Source organism: Molothrus ater, chromosome 1 (assembly GCF_012460135.2).
Source record: "Molothrus ater isolate BHLD 08-10-18 breed brown headed cowbird chromosome 1, BPBGC_Mater_1.1, whole genome shotgun sequence".
NCBI classification, from domain to species: domain Eukaryota; kingdom Metazoa; phylum Chordata; class Aves; order Passeriformes; family Icteridae; genus Molothrus; species Molothrus ater.
In genome coordinates this window covers 48,073,292-48,092,862 of record NC_050478.2, presented here as the reverse complement: position 1 = coordinate 48,092,862, position 19,571 = coordinate 48,073,292, and the positions used below count along the sequence as shown (strand labels likewise).

Genomic DNA, 19,571 nt, shown 5'->3' with positions numbered 1-19,571 from the left:
TTCTAATCACATCTTCAGTGTGTAATAGTTCCTCTGGGCTAGTTTCCCATGCTTAATGTACCTTTGAGTGGATTTAGTCATACTCCATAGTAAGGGTATCTACACTTGGATTTATTCAAGAATATTTACAGTTATGTTTAAAATTCACACCATGTTTTTCTTTAATCAAAATTAATTTTCAGATATAGTGAAACCCTGATACTAGGGTTACAAAGCTATTTCTTGTTCTTGGAATGCAAGGGATTTGAAATCAGTAAGCCTGACCCCTTTTAATGATGCAGTGAAACTGTACCACAAAGAAATATTTCGGTAGTGCTTAGCCAGCACAATGAAAAAGAAGAAATCTGTGTCAATGGCTGTGTAGCAGTTAAGTGTATTTTCTGTAATCATCTAGAAAAATAGGGGCAGCTACTACACAGATTGTTCCATCATTTTCGTCTGCACTAAGTACCAAGTATGTGTGAATTGCTCCTGCTTTGATTTTGCAGTTTTACCCTTGGAAAGGTTGCTTGAAGAAACAGGGCAGTGCAGAAGCAGTGAAGAGGAGCCATAGCAATATAAAGTTCACACTGTGCTGGCAAAGCATCCTGCTACATCATCAGTCTTTGTTTTAGACTTAGTTGGATTCTGGCCCCATGGCTTTTCCAGAGCTCTTGTCTTCTGATGATTAGATATATTCTGTTCCCCTGTTTAAATTTATTCATGGCCATTTATCCTTGACAGCTCCAATTTAAAAAGCTGTTCTTACTCTTTGATGTTGACCTCAGTGATGTCAGGCCTTTCAGCTGCCCAGTATTGGGCTGTGAGCCCAGATAAGGGACTTAGTTAACCACTCCTGCATTTAGTAGTAGGCTGCTACTCTCCTTTTGCCTCCTGTCCAATTAAATTGTTTCTTTGCTGCTTTCCCTTGCAAAATTAGAGCTCAGCTTTGGTTCTGTTTTGCCCATGAAAGTGATTTGTGTAAACGTGTGCATTCTTTGGCTTCTAGTCCCAGTGGGCTGGTGGCTCTGTTGCTGGTTGCAACAGAGAAGCAACAATTAATTTCCAGATTCCACTACACAAAGGTATTTTTCATATAAAACATGAGCTTGTATTCTTTTGTTTTTTACCTGATGACAGTTGAGCCTGACTAATTATTTTGATTTACATAATCATTTGAGCAGCCAAGTATTTTTCCCTTTGTAACAGTGATAAAATGTCCATTTTTTAAATGTGTAAAACATGGACTGAGATTTTTTAAATTTCTTTTTTAAAAACATCTAGAGGATATAGGTGCTAAATTGCCATTAATTTATTTCGAAAATCCAAGTTGCTCTAGGCATCTTTCAAAATAAGCACACAGGATAAAAAGATGGTTTAGCCTGTAGAAATGATACTAGGAAGGCGTGTGAGAGACAGGTGTGGTAATCAGGATCACAGGCACATTCCTATCATTTTTATTTTCAGGAAAGAAAAACTAGTATCAGAATGTGTGGAATGGTTTGGGTTTGGTTTTTTTCCTTCACAGTTTCCTAAGGTAAGAATACAGAGAATTCTTAGGAATTTAAATTAACAGGTTTGACCTGGCATTTCTCTAAAGCCTAGAGATGCAGAAAGCAGCTGTTGCCTTAATCTTCAGGCAGGTTTTTCAGAGAGGTTGTGGACCCACAGGCTGTATTAGAGCATGGCCATCCACTGGAATGGCTCATGCTGGGACAGCTGATGGCATTGCAAACCTCAGCTTTCTGCTGCCTAGCAGGCTTTTGCCAGGACCTGCTGTGGGTGAGGAGATGCCTCATGTCCAGCTCTCACAGTGGGGGTTAGAAGAGGAGAGTCAGCAAAGAACAGTGAAATTTCATCCATTGTCCCAATGTAAGGCATCCAAGAGCCAGAGCCAGAGAAGCATTCAGGAGGACTTGTAGAAGTAGCTTGCCTGAGAGCAAAGGTTATTAAGATGTCAGCATTAATGAGATATGAAATTGCAATTACACAGTGCATCTTTCTGATCATTTTTCCCCTCTTGCTGCATTAAAAAGTATCTTCATTAGGAATTGTCCTCAAACTATTAAGTAATTTAGCCAGAGCAGCAAGAGTTTGATAGTTACAGAACTGTTGTGCCTTAGCTATGGATTATTCTAAAATTATTTTATGAAGAAAGAGGCCATTATTTTTTGGACTTTTTGTATGATCAAAACCCTTACAGAGTTAAACAGCTCCTACCTTTTTTTTTAAAGATTGCTAATTTTATAAACCAGCTTTAATTACCTTGAAAGTTCTAGCCTCTGTCTGCTGCTCTTAATAGTGTGAGTGTGTCTGTGTGTGTGTGTTTGGAAGCGAATTACTTGAAAGTCTATTTCTACCTATCTGCTTGTGTTTAACCACTTAACAATGAATCAACACCCTTCCCCTCCCCCTGCAGATGCTTTAATCCTTATCTTGCCCTAGTTACCCTGCAGATTGCTTTCATCTTTAGCTGTGCTGCTCCTAATGCTTATCCCTTAAGCCTGGCTTTTGACTTTTGCAATGGCACTTGGTGTATCAGTGCGTGGGCAGGTGCATGTGTACAGCCATATATTTTAGAAGAACACAGTGTCCATGTGTGGTGCTGCATAATAATAGAGCTGAACTATTTCTTGCTGCTTGATTAGTCCCAGTGTTGCACTTCTTCAGTCATTAATTATTTGAAGCAGAGTCACCGGAGTGACATCCGATGAGGTGTCTGAACATCTTCAGTTGAAAAGTGCTTTCACCTTCTGGATCCCAAATGGTTGTATCACTGTCAGATCTACTAAAACTAAGTTTGTACATTCAAACCAGAATTGTCAGCTCCATTAGCCCAGTTTATTCCCCAGAGCTGTGGAAGAGCATGGATAAATCAGTATTAATCTGGTGGGATTGATCAATAGTTTTGATGAAAAGACTTAATGAGACTGGTGAATCCAGGTTAGTTTGATCTCATTACATTCCAGCCACTGCTGTTCTGAAGAAGAATATCCATGCACAGGTTTAATGCAGTTTAAGTAAGCCCTCTAAACTTTACCTTTTGGTGATGGGATTAGTTTCCATGTACAATTTGTTTATTGAAGAACATTCATATACTAAATACAGGTTAACTGACAAAATTTTAAAACAATAGATGAGAAAATTTATCTCTGCCAGATTATGTGCTTAGTTTAACACTAGAAGAGATTTTTATCTACTTTTCAACCTATATGGCCTACCTTTTAAATTAAATATTTGAAACTTATTTAGTTTTAATTAATAATAATATTAATATTTATAATATTAGTATTCCTTGTATTTGTAGAAGTATTCTGTCATGAAAATGCATTAGGATTTGCTACAAGCTTTTGGAAGAAAGCTTTTCCTGGGGTTGCTGTTTTATTTGTGGGTTCATAAATAACTATATTATGCAAAAAGAATTAATTGGGGAATGTGACAGGACCAGAGCTGATTAAATTTCCTTCAGAGTCTTATTGTCATCTTAATATGAAATCCTTGGTTATTTGGAATGCTAATGGTGACATTTTAAATCTAATGTGCTTCTTAAATGATTTGCAATATTAAAGAAACCCCAAACAAACAAACCAGCTATGACAAGAAAAAAAGGCAACAGAGCATCCTCTGCCCCTCAAAACAAAACCCAGAACTTCTAGACCATATTTTTGCTGAAGAAAGTATTCCCTGCCAAGTTACAGTGGATTTTTAGAGACATAGTTTTTCTTGTTTGCTCTTTGGTGTAGGTTTTCCATTTTGTTGTAAGTAATCAGAGCAACTGTGCATACCTGAAATTACTGAAGGGAAAGGTGGTTTTGTGTTTTTTGGGTTTTACTCACAAAATGTCAGGAATGGCAGGGGTATTTTTGGTGGAGGGAATCTCAAGAGTTTTGGGAAAATGTCCTTTCTTAAATGAAGAGGCCATTAAAGGCTGCATCTTGCCATCAGATATCCCTAAATGGCCGATTAAACCAAATCCAGCTACAGGAATTGTTGCATTGAAGCTGATTTGTCTGCCTTATGCCTCTGTATTGCTGTAAATGTCTTGCATCTGAGTGGATGTTCACTTTTTTGTGTTGGGTTCATGCAGGACAGTAGGATAAACCACAGATCAAAGAACACCAATTAATTACATTGATTAACTATGGCTCTACTTTTGGACTGAGGTTTTCAACATGCTAAGTTTTGCAGTTTCAATCTGACAGAGGTTTTTTTTATTCTTTTTATTAGGCTTAAGCTGCTGTATTAAAATCACTGGGACTTTTCATGCTGTTTGATTGTATAATTTTGCTTTTTAATAGTTTACTGTCAGAGTACCTTGCAGGCAGTTTGACATGCCCTGGAAGGTAATTCCCTTTCAGGATCTCTGCACTGCTGTTTGTACTGAGTAGGTACTTCATGGAAGGGCTTCACTGAAATCCTTGTGGCTGCTGCTGACTGTTTGGTGCCCTGAGTATGTATAGAAATGAAGCTAATCTTTAAAGTTGTGGTTTAACATGAAAAGTTCCCATGCATCTAGTCATATTACCCCTGATGAGTCTAAACTCGTTTTGAATTTACTTGAGTTCATTCAAAGATGTGTTGAATTTCAAATTTACAGGTGTAAAATGCAGGGTAGTGGCCTGCAAAACCTAAATAATTTGAACTGCACACTTTGCAATTTGGTTGCTCGTAGATAGAGTAAAAGAGATGCATCTCCAGGTTTAAAGAAAGAAATCAAGGCATTAACTGTTAGAAAACTGTTCAAGATATATAATCTCTTCTGGTGCATTTTTAAAATATATTTGCTTCATTGTAAGAGAAAGAATAAACCATGCTGTAACTTCCCACCAATTTGCTTGGTGCAGAGGTACCAAATTGTGACACCTCAACATGGTCTTCAATTAGGAGGATTTCATAAGTGCTAAGGAAAAAGTTCATGTCTTTCCTCTGTTACATCTAAATCTCTGAATATATGAGAGAAGTTTAATTTGGACTGATTTTTTTTTTTTGAGCATTGCATGCAGTGTTCTCCTAGGAATTACTTCTTCTCTTACAACTGCTTTCCTCCAGTAGACTATTCTTGTTATCCATGCTAAATTGTTTTGGAGACTACCTATAGCATGGCCTCTCTTGCTCTTCTGCTACCTCTTAGTCCATAATTGGCTTCATTTTCCTGCCTTTCTGAAAGCTTCCTGCTGCTTTATTCCCTCGGTCATTGCCCTGCTGCATTACTGGTAAATGTGTCATGACTCCTGTCTCTTGCAGCTTTGGAGATATGTTGTCCTTTACACTGACTGCATTTGTTGAGCTGATGGATCATGGGATTGTATCGTGGGATACATTCTCTGTGGCATTCATTAAAAAGGTAAATTTGGAATCAATGCTATCTGTTCTATATCAGTTTAAATATTCGAGGTGAGTTGTGATTTGGGTTTGTTTCTTTTTTTCCTTCTTTGTTTTTTTCCCAGGTACATTATTTAGGTTGTTGGTTAAAAAAGGTACATGAAAATGGGATTAAAGTGCTGTTTCAAACTATAAATGTACTGCAGAATCTGGTTCAACTTCTGTGGAAATCAGTTGGAGTGAATTGGAATCAACACAGTATTAGGCTTGTTAAATGAGAAATTGCTTATTCAATTACATTGTGACCTCCCTGTGCAGATAAAATACAGTTAAAGCAAAAAATTAGTATTTTGATACAATGTAAACTAAAATGAGTAATGCCATATTTCTAGGAAAAAGGCCCAGCACTGAAATGTTTCCTCTGGGGCATTGGAAGAAAAGAAATGAGTTAGTTTACAATTTGAAATTAGGATGATATCTGAGTTAATCAAGCTGAACTTTGCCCCTCTGAATCTTGCAGTTGTGGTATGTGGTTTTGAAAAATATTTGTTCACGATTTGCAACATATCCTTCTTTACTGACATGTCAGAGATGCACAAAAGCAGCAGAAACATGGTAGTACTCTTTAGGTACAGACATTTACAAGACTTCAGAAAAAGGTTTTGTTACTGATTCAACACTTTTCATTTACTGGGGAGAAAAATCCCAAAGCCACATAATTCTTCTTTACAAAGAATTTTCAAACCTGATTGAATTTATCACAACTTAAAGTGTATTTGAACAGGTTCAAAAGATATCAGTTACTTCACTAAAATAATATCAGAAGCATTAATTAAATTAATATAAGCTGTGGCAAATAAACCTTCATTTTAGCAGAGTGTGTCAGAGCAAGGGCTTTAAATTTTGTTAGAAAATTGCTACCATCAAAGGAAAGCAGAAATTTACTTTTGTTGCCAAAAGTGAAAGAAGGATCAACTAGGAATAAAAGCATTAGATACTTTAGATACTAAACCTCAGTTTTGGCTTGGTTTTTAAGAAAAAAAATAGTGTAACTGATCTGAGTTTTGGTCTGGTTTTTAAATTTCTTTTCCAATTTCACAGTCCAGGTAGATTGTGATGACAGTTGTTGTTACCTTCTAATGGCAAAGAAAATTCTACAACTGCTTTTAACTGACTGCAGGAGACACAAAGTCCAGAATGCCTTGCTTTCTAGGGGAGCCTACTATGGAGCACATGAAGAAACTTTCTAATTGGTTTAGAGCATTTACTTTGTTATTGGCTCAAAACAAATGTCTTTGTCCAACTTTTGCTCTGCGGACTGTTGTAGTTGTGTTCCCCTTGTTAATGGCTCGGTCTCTTCTGTCAAGCACTTCTATAGGCTTCCTAGGATAATGACCCAAGTAAAAAAAACAAAACAAAACCAAAACAACCAAAAGACAAAACAAAGGCATTTTCACAATGTACCTATATAAACCAAAACTGGCAGGTAAAACCAGAAGTAAAACTATGGAGAAAGAAAGGGACCAAGGAGAATGATGGGGGAATGTGGTGGGTCTAATGCTGGCCAAATGCCAATGCACCTACTAGAATTATTTACTCATTTTCTACTGTGAGATAAGAATTAGGAGGAGAGCAAAGCAGGCTCAAAGCTTTAAAGGGCATGAAGAAAACTTTATTAACAGAAGTAAAAGAAAGAATAATAAGAATCAGAATAAAGCCTTCAGAACACTTCTCCCCTCACAACCTCTTTTCTTTCCCACTGACAATGTAAAGAGACAAAATTTGGGACTTTCGTCAGTTTACCACCTCTAGAATAGTCTTTCTTCAGTTCTCTTAGAGAGAGGAGTCTCTCTTGCCATGCTGTGGAGACATCTCCACAGGAAAAGTTCTCTTGTGGCTTCAGTGAATCAGCCACCCGGGCAAGGGAAATCTGTTTGCAGTGTGAAATCCCTCTCATGCTTTACAGCGTTCCCACAGTTGCTTTCATGGGCCATGGCAACTTATGGGGTGCTGTTTTAAGGATGAGCTGTTCTAGCATGAAAGCAAAAGTTCTCTTAATCCATCTCTGGGAAACAGAGGTTTTCTTCTTTCCCTGGGGCAAGATTTCTCATCTCTCTCATTTCTTTGTTCAAACTTCTCATTAGATCACAGAGAGTTAGAAGAGAAACAGGGGGACAGAGAATGACAGAGGTTGAGGAACTCTCAGCTCAGGACTGTTCTGATCTGCATGCAGTTGGAAACCAGAAAGGCAGAGCCCTCAGTGGTGCAGTGTGGGCGTGGGACAAACCTAGCAGAACACCTTTGGACCATGTCTCATCTCTGGGCAGCAATCTACAACTTCATCCTCACTAGCTTCTCTGACATTGGCTTTTGACAGGCCACTTGAGGTGCTTGATGGGCTTGCTCAAGTGACTGACGGGATGGATAAGGGAGTTGATAAGTTTCTGCTGAGGAGAAACTTGCAATCAAGTGCTTCTGCCTTTTAAAGCTGTCCTTCATGCTAAATGAAAGCTAAACTTGAATGGGGTTGAATTAGTCTGATTTTTTTCTGGAGAGTTTTTAAACTTAAAAATATAGAAGCTGAATGAGACCTCAAAGGGAACCCCTGACTGCTTCTAATGAATAAGTGCTTGGTGTTGGAAGCAGACTCTCTCCCATCCTTTGGGTACCTAAAGACTGCTATCCAAGTGCAGCAAGTAAGATTGTTGCTTTCAAGGAGTACTTTGTTCTTTATTTTAAGGGAAAACAGCATCATTGGAAAAGCTTCCTTATGATAAGCAAAGTTCTCTCAAGGCCTTTTTCTTGCTTATGATGATATAGAGCTCATTTCCAGATTCCATGACTGCTTAAAGGTTTTGGATTCCAAGTTCTTAGAAAAAGTCGTGATGATTGGTTATCAAAATTGTCCTATTTCTGGCCAGGACAGGGTTAAATTTTGCAGTATCCAGGAGTGGGCATGGCTAGGACACAGAGGTTATACTATACCACCTCAAATCATTTTCTGGGGTCAGGGGAAGGGCAGTGGTTCAGGTATTCTGGGTTTCCATGTTGCAAGCATTCGCAGGTTAAGCGTTCATCTCTCTCGTGCCCTCTGTTATTGATAGTATTACTGTTACTGTTCTTTTTCTTGCTTCATTGCTGTTTCCAGTAACTTGTTCTTATCTCAACCCATGATGTTTACCTTCAGTGCCTTCAATTCTCCTCAGGCCTGCCACAGAAAGCACAGGGGAGTGAGCTAGTGATGCATTGTTTGGGGTGTTCAATGGGGGCACTAAACAGGCAAATAACATTCCTAAACCATGACAAAAATGCACTACACAAATTTGGTACTTTCATCTTTAGTTCCTACAAGAGGAGTAATGAAGTTTGTAGTATTGTTTAAGATATTTTTTAAAAATATCTTAAAAATCTTTAAAAATTAATTATATAATTGCTGATTCATAAGTGTATGATGCAGAGCCTTAGTGTTGACAAATTGTTTACTCTACCTTCTAAAATATATTGTGCAGAAAACAGGGTGGCAGCCAGAGAAGTATTTCTGTATGTCACCACTGTCAGTTGTTCTTTCTGTAGTCAAGTGCAGCTCTAGTTCCTTACTTTAAAATTATATGCACCCTTTAAAATTTTACTATGCACTGAATCTTAACAGAGACCACAACTTGGACAGATTTTTTTTGTACATTTCTGACAGCAGGATAGCGCAGGCAGATAACTAATGAACATGCATAATGAAAATCATATCTGTTTCTTTCACTGTTTTTTTCCCCCATGTGTTCTTTTTCTGGTGCAGCTTTTACATAGTAGTAATAGTAATAATAAGTAGTAGTAGTAGTATTATATAACAACTTTTTGTTTAACTTTTGAATTCTCTCTTTTGCCTTAGCAAAGCTGAACCAGGAGGAGAACTCAAATGATGTAGTTCAGTTTGCTATAGGTTTTTCATCTACTCTCAGTTTACATATTTAGCTCCTATTTCAAAGGAGCATGAATGTGTAAATTCACGATCTGATTTCCAATTTCCCTTGAAATTGAAAGGAAGTTAAGCACCCAGACTCTTCTTTTGTGTGTGGCTATATATGCAGATTTTAAGGTTACAGGTATTTTGCTGAAGAAATAATATTATCCTTCATGAGACACACCCATGTGACTGGTTTTCACATGGAAGTGCAAAGCAATCAAGTTGCTTCTTTCTGAAAAAATGTAGTATTTTGCTGAGCTTGCATTATTTTAATAATTGGAATTTTTGATAAATGAATGCAGGATTATTTTTGGATGTTGAAAGCCCTCTCTGTGTGTGGTGCTTATTAAAGAGAAAACAGCAATAACACAGATTTGAACTTCTGTTGATTCCTGTCTCTTCTCAAGAAGGCCCTCTTTTTTTTTTCCATATCCAGAACTTCAAGTGTGGGAATAGAATTTTGTTTTAATGCAGTTTTGTTCTCCCTGGAACTTACATGACTTATTTTTCAAGGTAGACAAGCCTATTATTTCTGGCCAGACTTCATGCTTTAGCAAGGTGGTTATGAATACACACAGCTTGACATGCAAGTTACCCAGCAGATGTTTTGCATCTATATTCAATGTGATACATCTTTTTAAACACACACGACAACTTTATACCTTGTGTTTGTGTTGATGATTAAAAGATGTTATGGTCCAAGGTCAGGAGAATAAATGAGGCTAAGGCAGCCTTTCCTAGATGAAGGTTCCAGTTATCTATACTGTTACATTTCTGCAGGTCTCTGGTATGAAAATGTTATATCCCAGTGAAGCATTAACTGCCACCCAAAGGAGCTGCTGCACCAAGAATAATTCATAAATGTCAGGGCTCCTAAAGAGGTGACAGAAATCTGGCAATTTGGGACACAGTCTGGACACATGGTTTTCCTCCTGCACAAGCAATCCATGGATGCCTGAAAACTGAGGCATCCAGGGGTGCTTGGTTCAATGTGTGAGCAGTGCAGAGTTGCTGTGTGCATACACTGCCCCTGTCGTGGGCCCTGTGGAGATCTGGCAGCTCTGGCTGCAATGCATCAAAACACATCTGGATTGCCACTAACAGAGGTGGGGTAGCACAGTGCTTTGGACACACAGAATGTTGCTCTAAAAAGCACACTGTGCTTTGTATGCTATTGTAAATATTATTTGGCTCAGGACTTGCTGGAAGAAGATACCGAGAGCCCAAAATAGAAAAAGGCTAATCGAGTTGCCTCTCTCCTCCTGTTTTCTATGCATTCATGGTTTGGTTCTTTACAGAAAGCAAAGTAAATGTATATTCTCTGAATTGACTTTCATTTGGTGTAGGATGTTCCTGCTGTGGTAATGCAAACCAAGTAGCAGAGCAAACAGCAAAAAGCTAAAGTGCTGTAATAGATTAGAAAAAGAAAAATCTGTCCCTCTTTCTTTCTTGTCTCCAGCCAAAGTTGGGTGTTTTGCTCCTTCAGTACTACTTAAGATGTCACAAGTGCCAAACAATACCATTGTCCATGTGTCAACATTTTAATGTGAGTTTTACAGGCAGCTGGACAGCTTTTCCAAGCATAGGGCAGGCCTTTCTTCCTCCTAAAGGGAAACAATTCTTAGGTCTCAGCAAGCATCCAGAATTGGAAACAGTAGTTATGATTAGAGTACTAGCTTGTAGCAGGAATACTGAAGAGATGTGTGAAATTTTCTGGAAGGAACATATCAGAATTGAGACAGGGCCACTGTAGTCTGTTACTTGGCTGTAGAGAGCAAGTAACTGTGGTCACAGTACACTTCAGTCTGTACTTTCTTGGGTGCCTTTCATTTTGACTGTGCTGGTGTTGGAGTACTTGAGGAAAACCCCTGCAGTCCTTGCTTTCTGCTTCAGCAGAAAGCAGGTTTCTTCCCAGGAAGCTGGGTACATGGGCTGGGCAGCATGCTGGAGAACGTGTGTTGCCACATCTCACTGCACAGCTGTGTTGACTCTGCAGATGAGTGTGCAGCTTGTCATTGCCACACTGCAAAATAGCAGAGGTCAAACTTGGTTTTAATTAATGTGCCATTTGCTTGTGGCAGCTTGCAGTAAAAGGGAAGGTTATTAATGAAAAGCTGGACTCTAGACAGGGTTATGGAACCAGTTGTCATGATCATCAACAGAGTTTTAATTGGTAACCTGGAAAGAGCTTTCAGCATTATTGGTAACACCAAGCAGAAGAAAAAGGCATGTTTTTCTAGATTATGTTTTTCCAGAAAGCTAGATTAAAAGTTTCTCTTTTGAAACATTTTCCTTAAGCCTAGATATTTTTAGCCTGTCCAATTTTTTTTCTGGAGAAAATGAGAACTAGTTTCCTTGTTTTTTCAAAAGTTTTCTACACAAAAATAGAATTGTTGAATTTTTTAATGCTGATTTTTCACGTTTGAAATGTAATGATGAAGCATACATTTCAGTCATGTGAATATTGACAATAACCTTTGGTGACTTGTGCCAGCTGTAGACCCTGTGCCACTGTGTTCTTTCATGGTATATGATGTGCCTGGTTGACCATTTTTAGGTATTCACTGATATCTGGCATGTGGACAAGACTGCCTTTTATCTAATGCCTTTCTGAACCACGCTGACAGGTTTTTTTCTTACCTTTCCCTGTCTTGATGACAAGATGCAAATTCTCTGAATGATTGTGTTTGCAGATAGCAAGCTATGTGAACAAATTTGCCTCGGACATCTCTATCTTGCAACGGTCGCTGGCAATCCTGGAATCGATGGTGCTCAATAGCCATGACCTGTACCAGAAGGTAGCACAGGAGATCACAATTGGGCAGCTGATCCCACATCTGCAGGGGTGAGTGGCTTTGACTACTGCTTGATATGGTGGATATTTTTTTCCCCTTAAAATAGCACAACATCTGGAGAAAAACCAGTACAATAAAGACCAGCAACCTCCTTTATGATTCCTGACTCCACTGCAAGTGACTGCATAACTGGTAACAGTATTTCTGGAGTTGCCTGGTCATTAGGTTTTAGGGCTTTTTTGATTTTGTTTTGTTTGTTTTTCCATAAGCTACCTATGTAGTTGAAAGTGGGGAATGACGAGAAGAGCGCCCTGTGGTAATAAAATCCTTAATTAGCATACAGATGGGGTTGTTTTATTACAGACTCTGGGATGTGTGTAAGACAAAAATTGCTCAACTTCTGCTGAATGTATATTTGAAAAGGGAAGGGCTTTCTCTTAAAAAGTAATGTGAAGTGCTTAAATGGATGGAAGCTGCCTCTTGTAGCATAGAGTAACCTACTGTGCATAGTTGTGCTTGTCTCCCACCTGGGACATTTTCAATGCACCTGAAAAGCTTTAATATCAGCAGGTTCATTTCCAAAAGCCTTTAGGGAAGATTCCTCTTCCTATCTCCAGCTGTTGTGCACCTGACAAAAACTGGTTATGAGACTCTTGCTATGATCAGTGGAGGGTCAATGGCAGTTCAAGGAGTTGTTCATTCCACCTTTTTTGATTTCTGAGTCTCCCTTCAGGACATCATCTCTCTCTCAATAATAAAGAAAGCCAGGTCATGACAACCTTGGTCACCTAACTTACATGGTTAACATGAAGTGCAAACAGCTCCTCCTCTTCTACCTGCTGAAATGCAGCTTGAAGATCAATTTCTACAGCTCATGTGAATTTGTGTTCTTCTCTCACATCTACAACATTGCTCCAAACAGGACAGACCAAGAAATCCAGACGTACACCATTGCAGTAATAAATGCACTCTTCCTTAAAGCACCAGATGACAAGAGGCAGGTAAGTTGATGGGGGTTGTATACCTATGCATCTTTGGGAGAAAAAGTGCTTCATATATTCATACCTGCAGTTGTCCCATCACACTTTTCCTGCACTTAATTCAAACTGAAGCTTGTTCTGTTTATTCATGCTGGGATATAATTCGTTTTTATGGAACTACCTCCATCTTGCACCAGTGTTAGGAGGGATTAAGCATTCTTCCATGCTTTTGTAGTTCCCTGTGACCTCATATGAACCATATTGACTGTGGCTGACTGTAGTATTTATTGTACTGAACTCTTTGCCAGCACAGCTTGTAAACCTAGGCTGTTTTTTTTGGTAGAATGTTTTCCCCCCAGATTTTTTATTAAGAAGTGTGTTTCTTTTGAAAACAAAAATATCTTGCCATGTAAGCATTTCATGACTTTTATAGTGTGCTATTTTAGTGCCAGATATCAGAAAATATTTCAAGATTGCTACTTGATGTTAAATGGGGATGGAATGTGAAGTGTTATGAAATAGCGAAGTTTTATCCATGTTTATGAAGTTACTAGCCTGTGTCAAAACAGATTTAGGCATTTATTTATTTAACATTTCTGTCACCAGGAACAGTGATGATAATTCTTGTGATGACATACTGTTACTGTCCAGAACAAGTTCACTGAGAGTTGCTGATCAGTTCTGACAAGGGCTTTCCTTAGATTTATTTACATTTTTAAATGCTGGTGACTGTTTAAACAAACATCAAAGCCCTAATGAGGGTTTTTCAGGGGGGTTTGGTTGGTATTTTTCTGTTTCGTTTCTTGTTCTTAAAAATATTTTTAACGTTGCAAACAGGTAAAAGTAAACCCATGGTTTACTAAGGGAAAAAAGGCTCTTCCACCCCTCACTCCTTCTTTTTTCCTTCTTCCTCCAATACAGTCTTCTATAACTAAGGCAAGAAGGCACCTAATAACCAAAAATTAGAAGAAAAACTTCTCTTTCAATTTTGGCATAAGTTTATAATAGATCCTTGTAAGAAACCCAAATATTTTGCTTTTTTGCATTTGTGAATAGTTGCTGCTGTGTTTCTGTGAGAAGTATGCCTTGTCATATTTGAAGTGGAGGAACAGTGTCAGATGTAGATAAGATTTTAGTATTAATCAGTGGGCATGTGTTCCTGGAATGACAGTAACATAGTGTATTGCCAGCAAGCAAAACTGTGTCTTGCCAACAGCACCTAGTGGGGCTGGCAGTGAGCCAGACAGACTTCACCTGTAGTACCTGCTGCTGTGACACAGAACTGTTAGTCATGGAGTTTATCATCATCAGGAGATAATGATCTGCTTTGGCTTTGAAGGATAATAGCTCTGACACTTGCAGAAATTTTTCCTCAGCCTTTAATAGCCCAGAATGTGCAGTCAGAATGTGTTCAGTTTCTCTTTATGTCTGTCTTGTGGTTAATTAGTAAACCATACAATAGAGAAGGTAGGTGTCCACTGCCTTCCAAATAGCATTAACAGATGGCACCTACTGAACTCTGTCTTTCTAAGACAATGAACCGAGGTGATGAAATCTCATGCAATTATCTGGTGATGGGCACTCAAAAGTTAATGTTCAGCCCTCACTACTTAATATTGTTAGAAGTGAGAAGCTGCACCAAAACTCATATGATTCTGGGAACTTTGGCACCCTCTCTGCTGCTGACTTACAGGCATGATGTGGATGGCTGCTCTGCAATTAAGGAAGGGATTTAAATTGGCACTGCTGTCTGAATTCTTTCCCCTCACTTTTTTTTTTTTCCTGTCTCTCTGTTTCTGTAATGCAAAACCCAAGAAGTTCAAGATTTTTCTTTTTAATGAGGACTCCCTGGTTGCTTTGCTTCTTCTGCCCCTGTCAAGGACCAAATCATCTAGAGAAACCTAGGTTATTAATAAAAAAAGAAAATAAAAAAGTCTATTGGGAAAGAGACTGAGACTCTGAGCATTGAAATGATATTATGAATGTTTGAAACACTTCTTTGGCATTTGTCTGCATTTTTTGCAGAGATGTTGCTATGGGAAATGAGATGGCAAATTTGGTCAGATAATTCTTGTTCTCATCAGCTAGGACAGGACTTATATTAGAAGAGGCAGCTTATTAGCTGCTAATATAGCCTTTTTGGAGACAAAGTTAATTTTGATGCAATAATTGGTTTTTTTGAATGCTTGTTACTTCAATCAATTTTAGTCCAGTGGCCAAAAAAACAGTATCTCGATAACAGCTTTTTAAATGATAGCTATAAGAAAGAAGTAACAATTTGATAGTCTTCTAAAAAGTAATTAGAAGAGTTTTCTTTTTATTATTTCCTTTGCATTGAATGCAGAAATACCATCTTATATTCTGTGCCTGTTAATCTTTTGGCAGTGGGTACATAATTTGACAAAATTCCAGCCAGTCTGTTCCAAGCAACATTGAAGTGTATCATGTGCCTGGCACTCCCCCTACAGCTCAGCTGCACATTTCTGGAAGAGATGGAACCATCTATATCATCATTCCTTTGCTCCTTTGCTGTTATGTGCAATTGAAACTTGAGCAGTCAGAAAAGGTTCAAAACCTGAAGCTGAGTTTCTCTTGTCTTTGGTCCCTTGCTCCTTCTTTATCATTGCCATGTTCTGTTGCAGCCCCTTTACGTGGTACAAGGAAAAGAGTTCAACATCTCCAACTGCCTCCCATCTCACAATAAGAATTATTTTCTTTTTCTGAGCAAGTTCTTGCCTAACATTTGTTTTATTTACACTGTTTCTGCAGGTGTGTTTTAGTCATCCATCCTTCATATGTTTAATGTTACAGTCTCAGTTTTTCTGTTTTCTAGGGGATTTTTTTTTTAATATATAAAAGTGATTAGTATCTATTCTACATTAGTCTTGAGCTCTCACAAAGTTCAGCAGGAATGCACTGCGTGTGCAGGTGTACACACACATATACACACATTTCTATACTGATGGAAAAGCCCATGGAACTTAAAAATAGGGATGCTCTTGTAGGTATGGTTAAGATTAGATTCTTATACTTGGTAAGTGTAAAATATTCCCTGCTATGCATTGTAGGACAGTTTGCAGCAGGGACTGCTGGTATCAGCTGCTTAAGCGTTAAAGGAAAATCATATTCACCTCGACAGTGATTTCAGACAGGTCTAGAAAGACAAGTTAATTTAAAACAAAAGAGTGGAGCAATGTCAACATTGCTACTAAAATACAGGGGAGAATGATCATTTGTTATAATGAAACAGTACTGAGTTGTAGGCTGATTTATTGAATGGAAGTTAGAGCACTTGATTTTAAAACAGCTGAAATATCAAAGTAAATAAACATTTTATTTGACATCTTGTTTTAAAGTTCTGGCTGGCTTCCAGTCCATGCTTCCTTCTGTATTGTTTATGAGGGAAGGTTGTGCTTGAACAAGCATGTAAATACTCTTTTGAACCCACAGAGGTCTCTTCTGAAGTCTTTCACCATGGGTTTTGGATGACCAAAGCCCTCAGCCTGTGATGTACTTTTAACTATCTTGGTCTCTCTTCTCATGGAATTTTGACTTTGTGAACCCCAAATAACACATACAGTCCTAATGCTGATATGCTACTTCCTTTCATTTATAAGTAACAATGCAGAAATGTAAGACCTTTTGAGCCAGTGTGTTTTTCTAGCTATGACATTAAAATACCTGCTTCTGCCTATTTTTTAATTTTTTTTAAATTTTTTTTACTAAATCAGGAAATGGCAAACATTTTGGCACAAAAGCAGCTTCGTTCCATCATCTTAACTGTAAGTATATGGTTGTCAATGTTACTGTTGAGTAGGAGAGAGAAAAGGTGACTCCATTTTTGGTGTCCACAGGTCTTAATACATTTTAATTGCCTTTGTATTTTGATATGTTTTTAAGCCTTGTAATATAGAAGATAAGGTTTGAATGGGTTCAAAACTGCTTTTTGGAAGGGTTATTTTTTATTTTCCCAGTCAGAAATTGTGGTTTCTTCATGAAAATACAGTATTAAATATCCCCTGTGTTTTTTGGTTCTTTTGATTATTCTGTCTTGATTGACACAATTCATCATGACTTGCACACAAGAAGCATAAATTAAAGCTAATGAAATAGTTAATGAATATTATATCCAAGACCTGCATCTGCTATTATGGAAAATCAGGGATTCTGCCTTTGATGTTTGAGTAGGTTGCTTCTTCAATGGAATGAGGGAAAATCTTTCTCTGTAGTGAGTGTAAAATGAACCAAACAACAAACTCCTCCTCACACTTTCTCATTTGCTATCCTAATTTCACTGATGCATATAAACCCCCAGATTTATTTCAGAAGGCCTGCTTTTACGCTAGTTGAGTTCTTTAAAAATTTGGAACAATCATAAGGATAATTATTGTTTATTTATTGTCATAAAATGCTCCAGTGCCTTTTGGCAGACAGATTCTTTTATTCTCTGGAACTGTACAACCTCTGTTGACATATCCATCTCCCGCTTGATGACTTTTTCCTTATGTCCTTTGCTGTGTTTAGAGGTCTGGGTCTGTTTTCTGTTTCCCATATAAAACTACTTGGTGTTTTTGGGCACACCAGGGATTTTTAAATTGTCCATCAGTTTTGTGTTTGCCTTTTGAATGGGATAATTCTGCATGTATAGGGCATCATATACTAATGTATTTCTAAGCAGTCTTCCTCATACAGATTGGAGTTGTATAGTAGAGGCAGGATTGTGGTATGATGCTGACTCCCTGTTGAACCCTGCTATTCTATTCACTGTATTCTCTGGCTGTGTTTGCAGCCTGAATACTTTTCTGCTCAGACAGCTATTCTTTTAAATATTTCTTAATATAATCTCTTGGAAAATAAATAAATAAATTACAGAGCTCTAAAGCTATTGGGATGGAATTAGTTTTTCTTTGAAGTGACTACTCAGCACTGTTTTTTTTAATGCTACTTCTCAGTAAATACACAGACCCTATAAAGTGTAAAGTCCTGTCTCCTTAAGTTATTTAAACAGCATCTGAATCAGTAGTGCTGGTACTGGTTTGATTTTCACGGGTGGGGGTGGGTTTGAGGTTTTCTTGGTTGTTTGGGTTTGGTTTTTTTCATTTCTGAAGTATAGATACACTATTGCATAGCAAGCACATACTTAGGAATGGAAACCCCTGACTGCACGCACTGCAGTTTTCTGATTCACCAAAGCCTGTCTCTCTTTCTTTGCAGCATGTTATCAGGGCACAGAGGGCCATCAATAATGAAATGGCACACCAGCTATATGTTCTGCAAGTACTTACCTTTAATCTTCTGGAAGACAGAATGATGACAAAAATGGATCCACAAGACCAAGTAAGCATCTGGCATCATCTGGTCTTAGCATGAAGACAACAACTCCTCACTGATGTACCTAAAGCTCTTCATGGAGGAAAAAACCATTTGTTAGGAATATTTACATAAGTCATTCATTTTCTCTGTCTGTGAAGTTGGGTTATGTTTTTTGGTTGTAAGAAGATGCATTAGGTATTTCATTCCTTGTGCAAAAGTACAAAATGGCCAAGTAGTTCTCCTTATCATATAGTTCCATGAACTGAATTTTCTGTCTTCCTGAGCAGAAACTCTGAGCAGCTGTCCAGCATTTGTCTCCTATGTGCCCTTCTCGAAGCACTAGAGGTGTATGGTCCTTCCTAGAAGTACTTCTGTAGAGCTAAATTAAATGTTTGCATGAAAACTGTCTGGCGTGCTAGAGTTGAAATTAAATTGTGTAAAAATAAACCCTGGTTTTGTTACTGGGAATCTATAAAGTACTTCATTTGTTTATTGCTCAGTGTGGGCAGACATTGACTTTGATATTGTTCATTGTGCAAAAAGTGACACTCCCCTAAGATATTCAAGAGATTTAAATATAGGGTCAATGAGCCATAAGGATTATGTGTTTTGTTTCTTTAATCTTTTTGTAGCCTTCATTTAGGCCCTGTACAAGGAGGAACCTGATTTCATTTTTAAGCTGAAGTTATCTTAAGAGACTTGCTAATAGCTTGGAGAAGAGAAGGTGGGAGAGTGAGATAGTTGTAAACATAAGTAACATCATGCTGTAGGATTTTATGCTTCCTAAGTTTGAGATGGAAAAGTTTGACTCTTGGGAATGTACATGCAGTAAATTAGTGCATCTCTCCATAAAGAGTGACTAACACAGTGTTGTTAATATTGCTGGTAGGGTAATTATCCCTGTCTTGAGACATTTCCAGCTGCAGTAATTCCGCTCCTGCCTATTTCTGCAGTAGCAAAAATGGATAGTTACCAAAATGAATGCAGAGTGCTGAGTCGTTTTATGTTCATCCAGCAAGGTTCTTAAGTACCAGCTTAATCACCAGTTTAATTTGAAATGTGTGTGATCTCTTGGCTTCTGTGGTCAAAACTGTGTAGTCAGAGGCCTTGCTAACATGAGTCCTGCTTCTGGAAGTCAACACTTAAGTACCCATGTGTGAATCTCATAACTGTGAGGACTTTTGAAAGTGGAACCACAAGGTCATTCTTGCTGACTGTCCAAGT

At 38.0% G+C, this 19,571-nt stretch overlaps 1 protein-coding gene across 3 annotated transcripts in view; it reads left to right on the top strand.

Moving 5' to 3' along the window:
• ELMO1 (engulfment and cell motility 1) overlaps nucleotides 1-19,571 on the top strand; it is a 303,484-nt gene that overhangs the window by 99,494 nt on the left and 184,419 nt on the right. For all 3 annotated transcript variants that reach the window (XM_036403051.2, XM_036403059.2, XM_036403067.2), the window contains 5 exons: nucleotides 5,224-5,323; nucleotides 11,953-12,104; nucleotides 12,977-13,055; nucleotides 16,766-16,816; nucleotides 18,249-18,371. In XM_036403051.2, coding sequence (XP_036258944.1) covers nucleotides 5,224-5,323; nucleotides 11,953-12,104; nucleotides 12,977-13,055; nucleotides 16,766-16,816; nucleotides 18,249-18,371 — 505 coding nt within the window. The remainder of the gene's footprint in view (nucleotides 1-5,223; nucleotides 5,324-11,952; nucleotides 12,105-12,976; nucleotides 13,056-16,765; nucleotides 16,817-18,248; nucleotides 18,372-19,571) is intronic.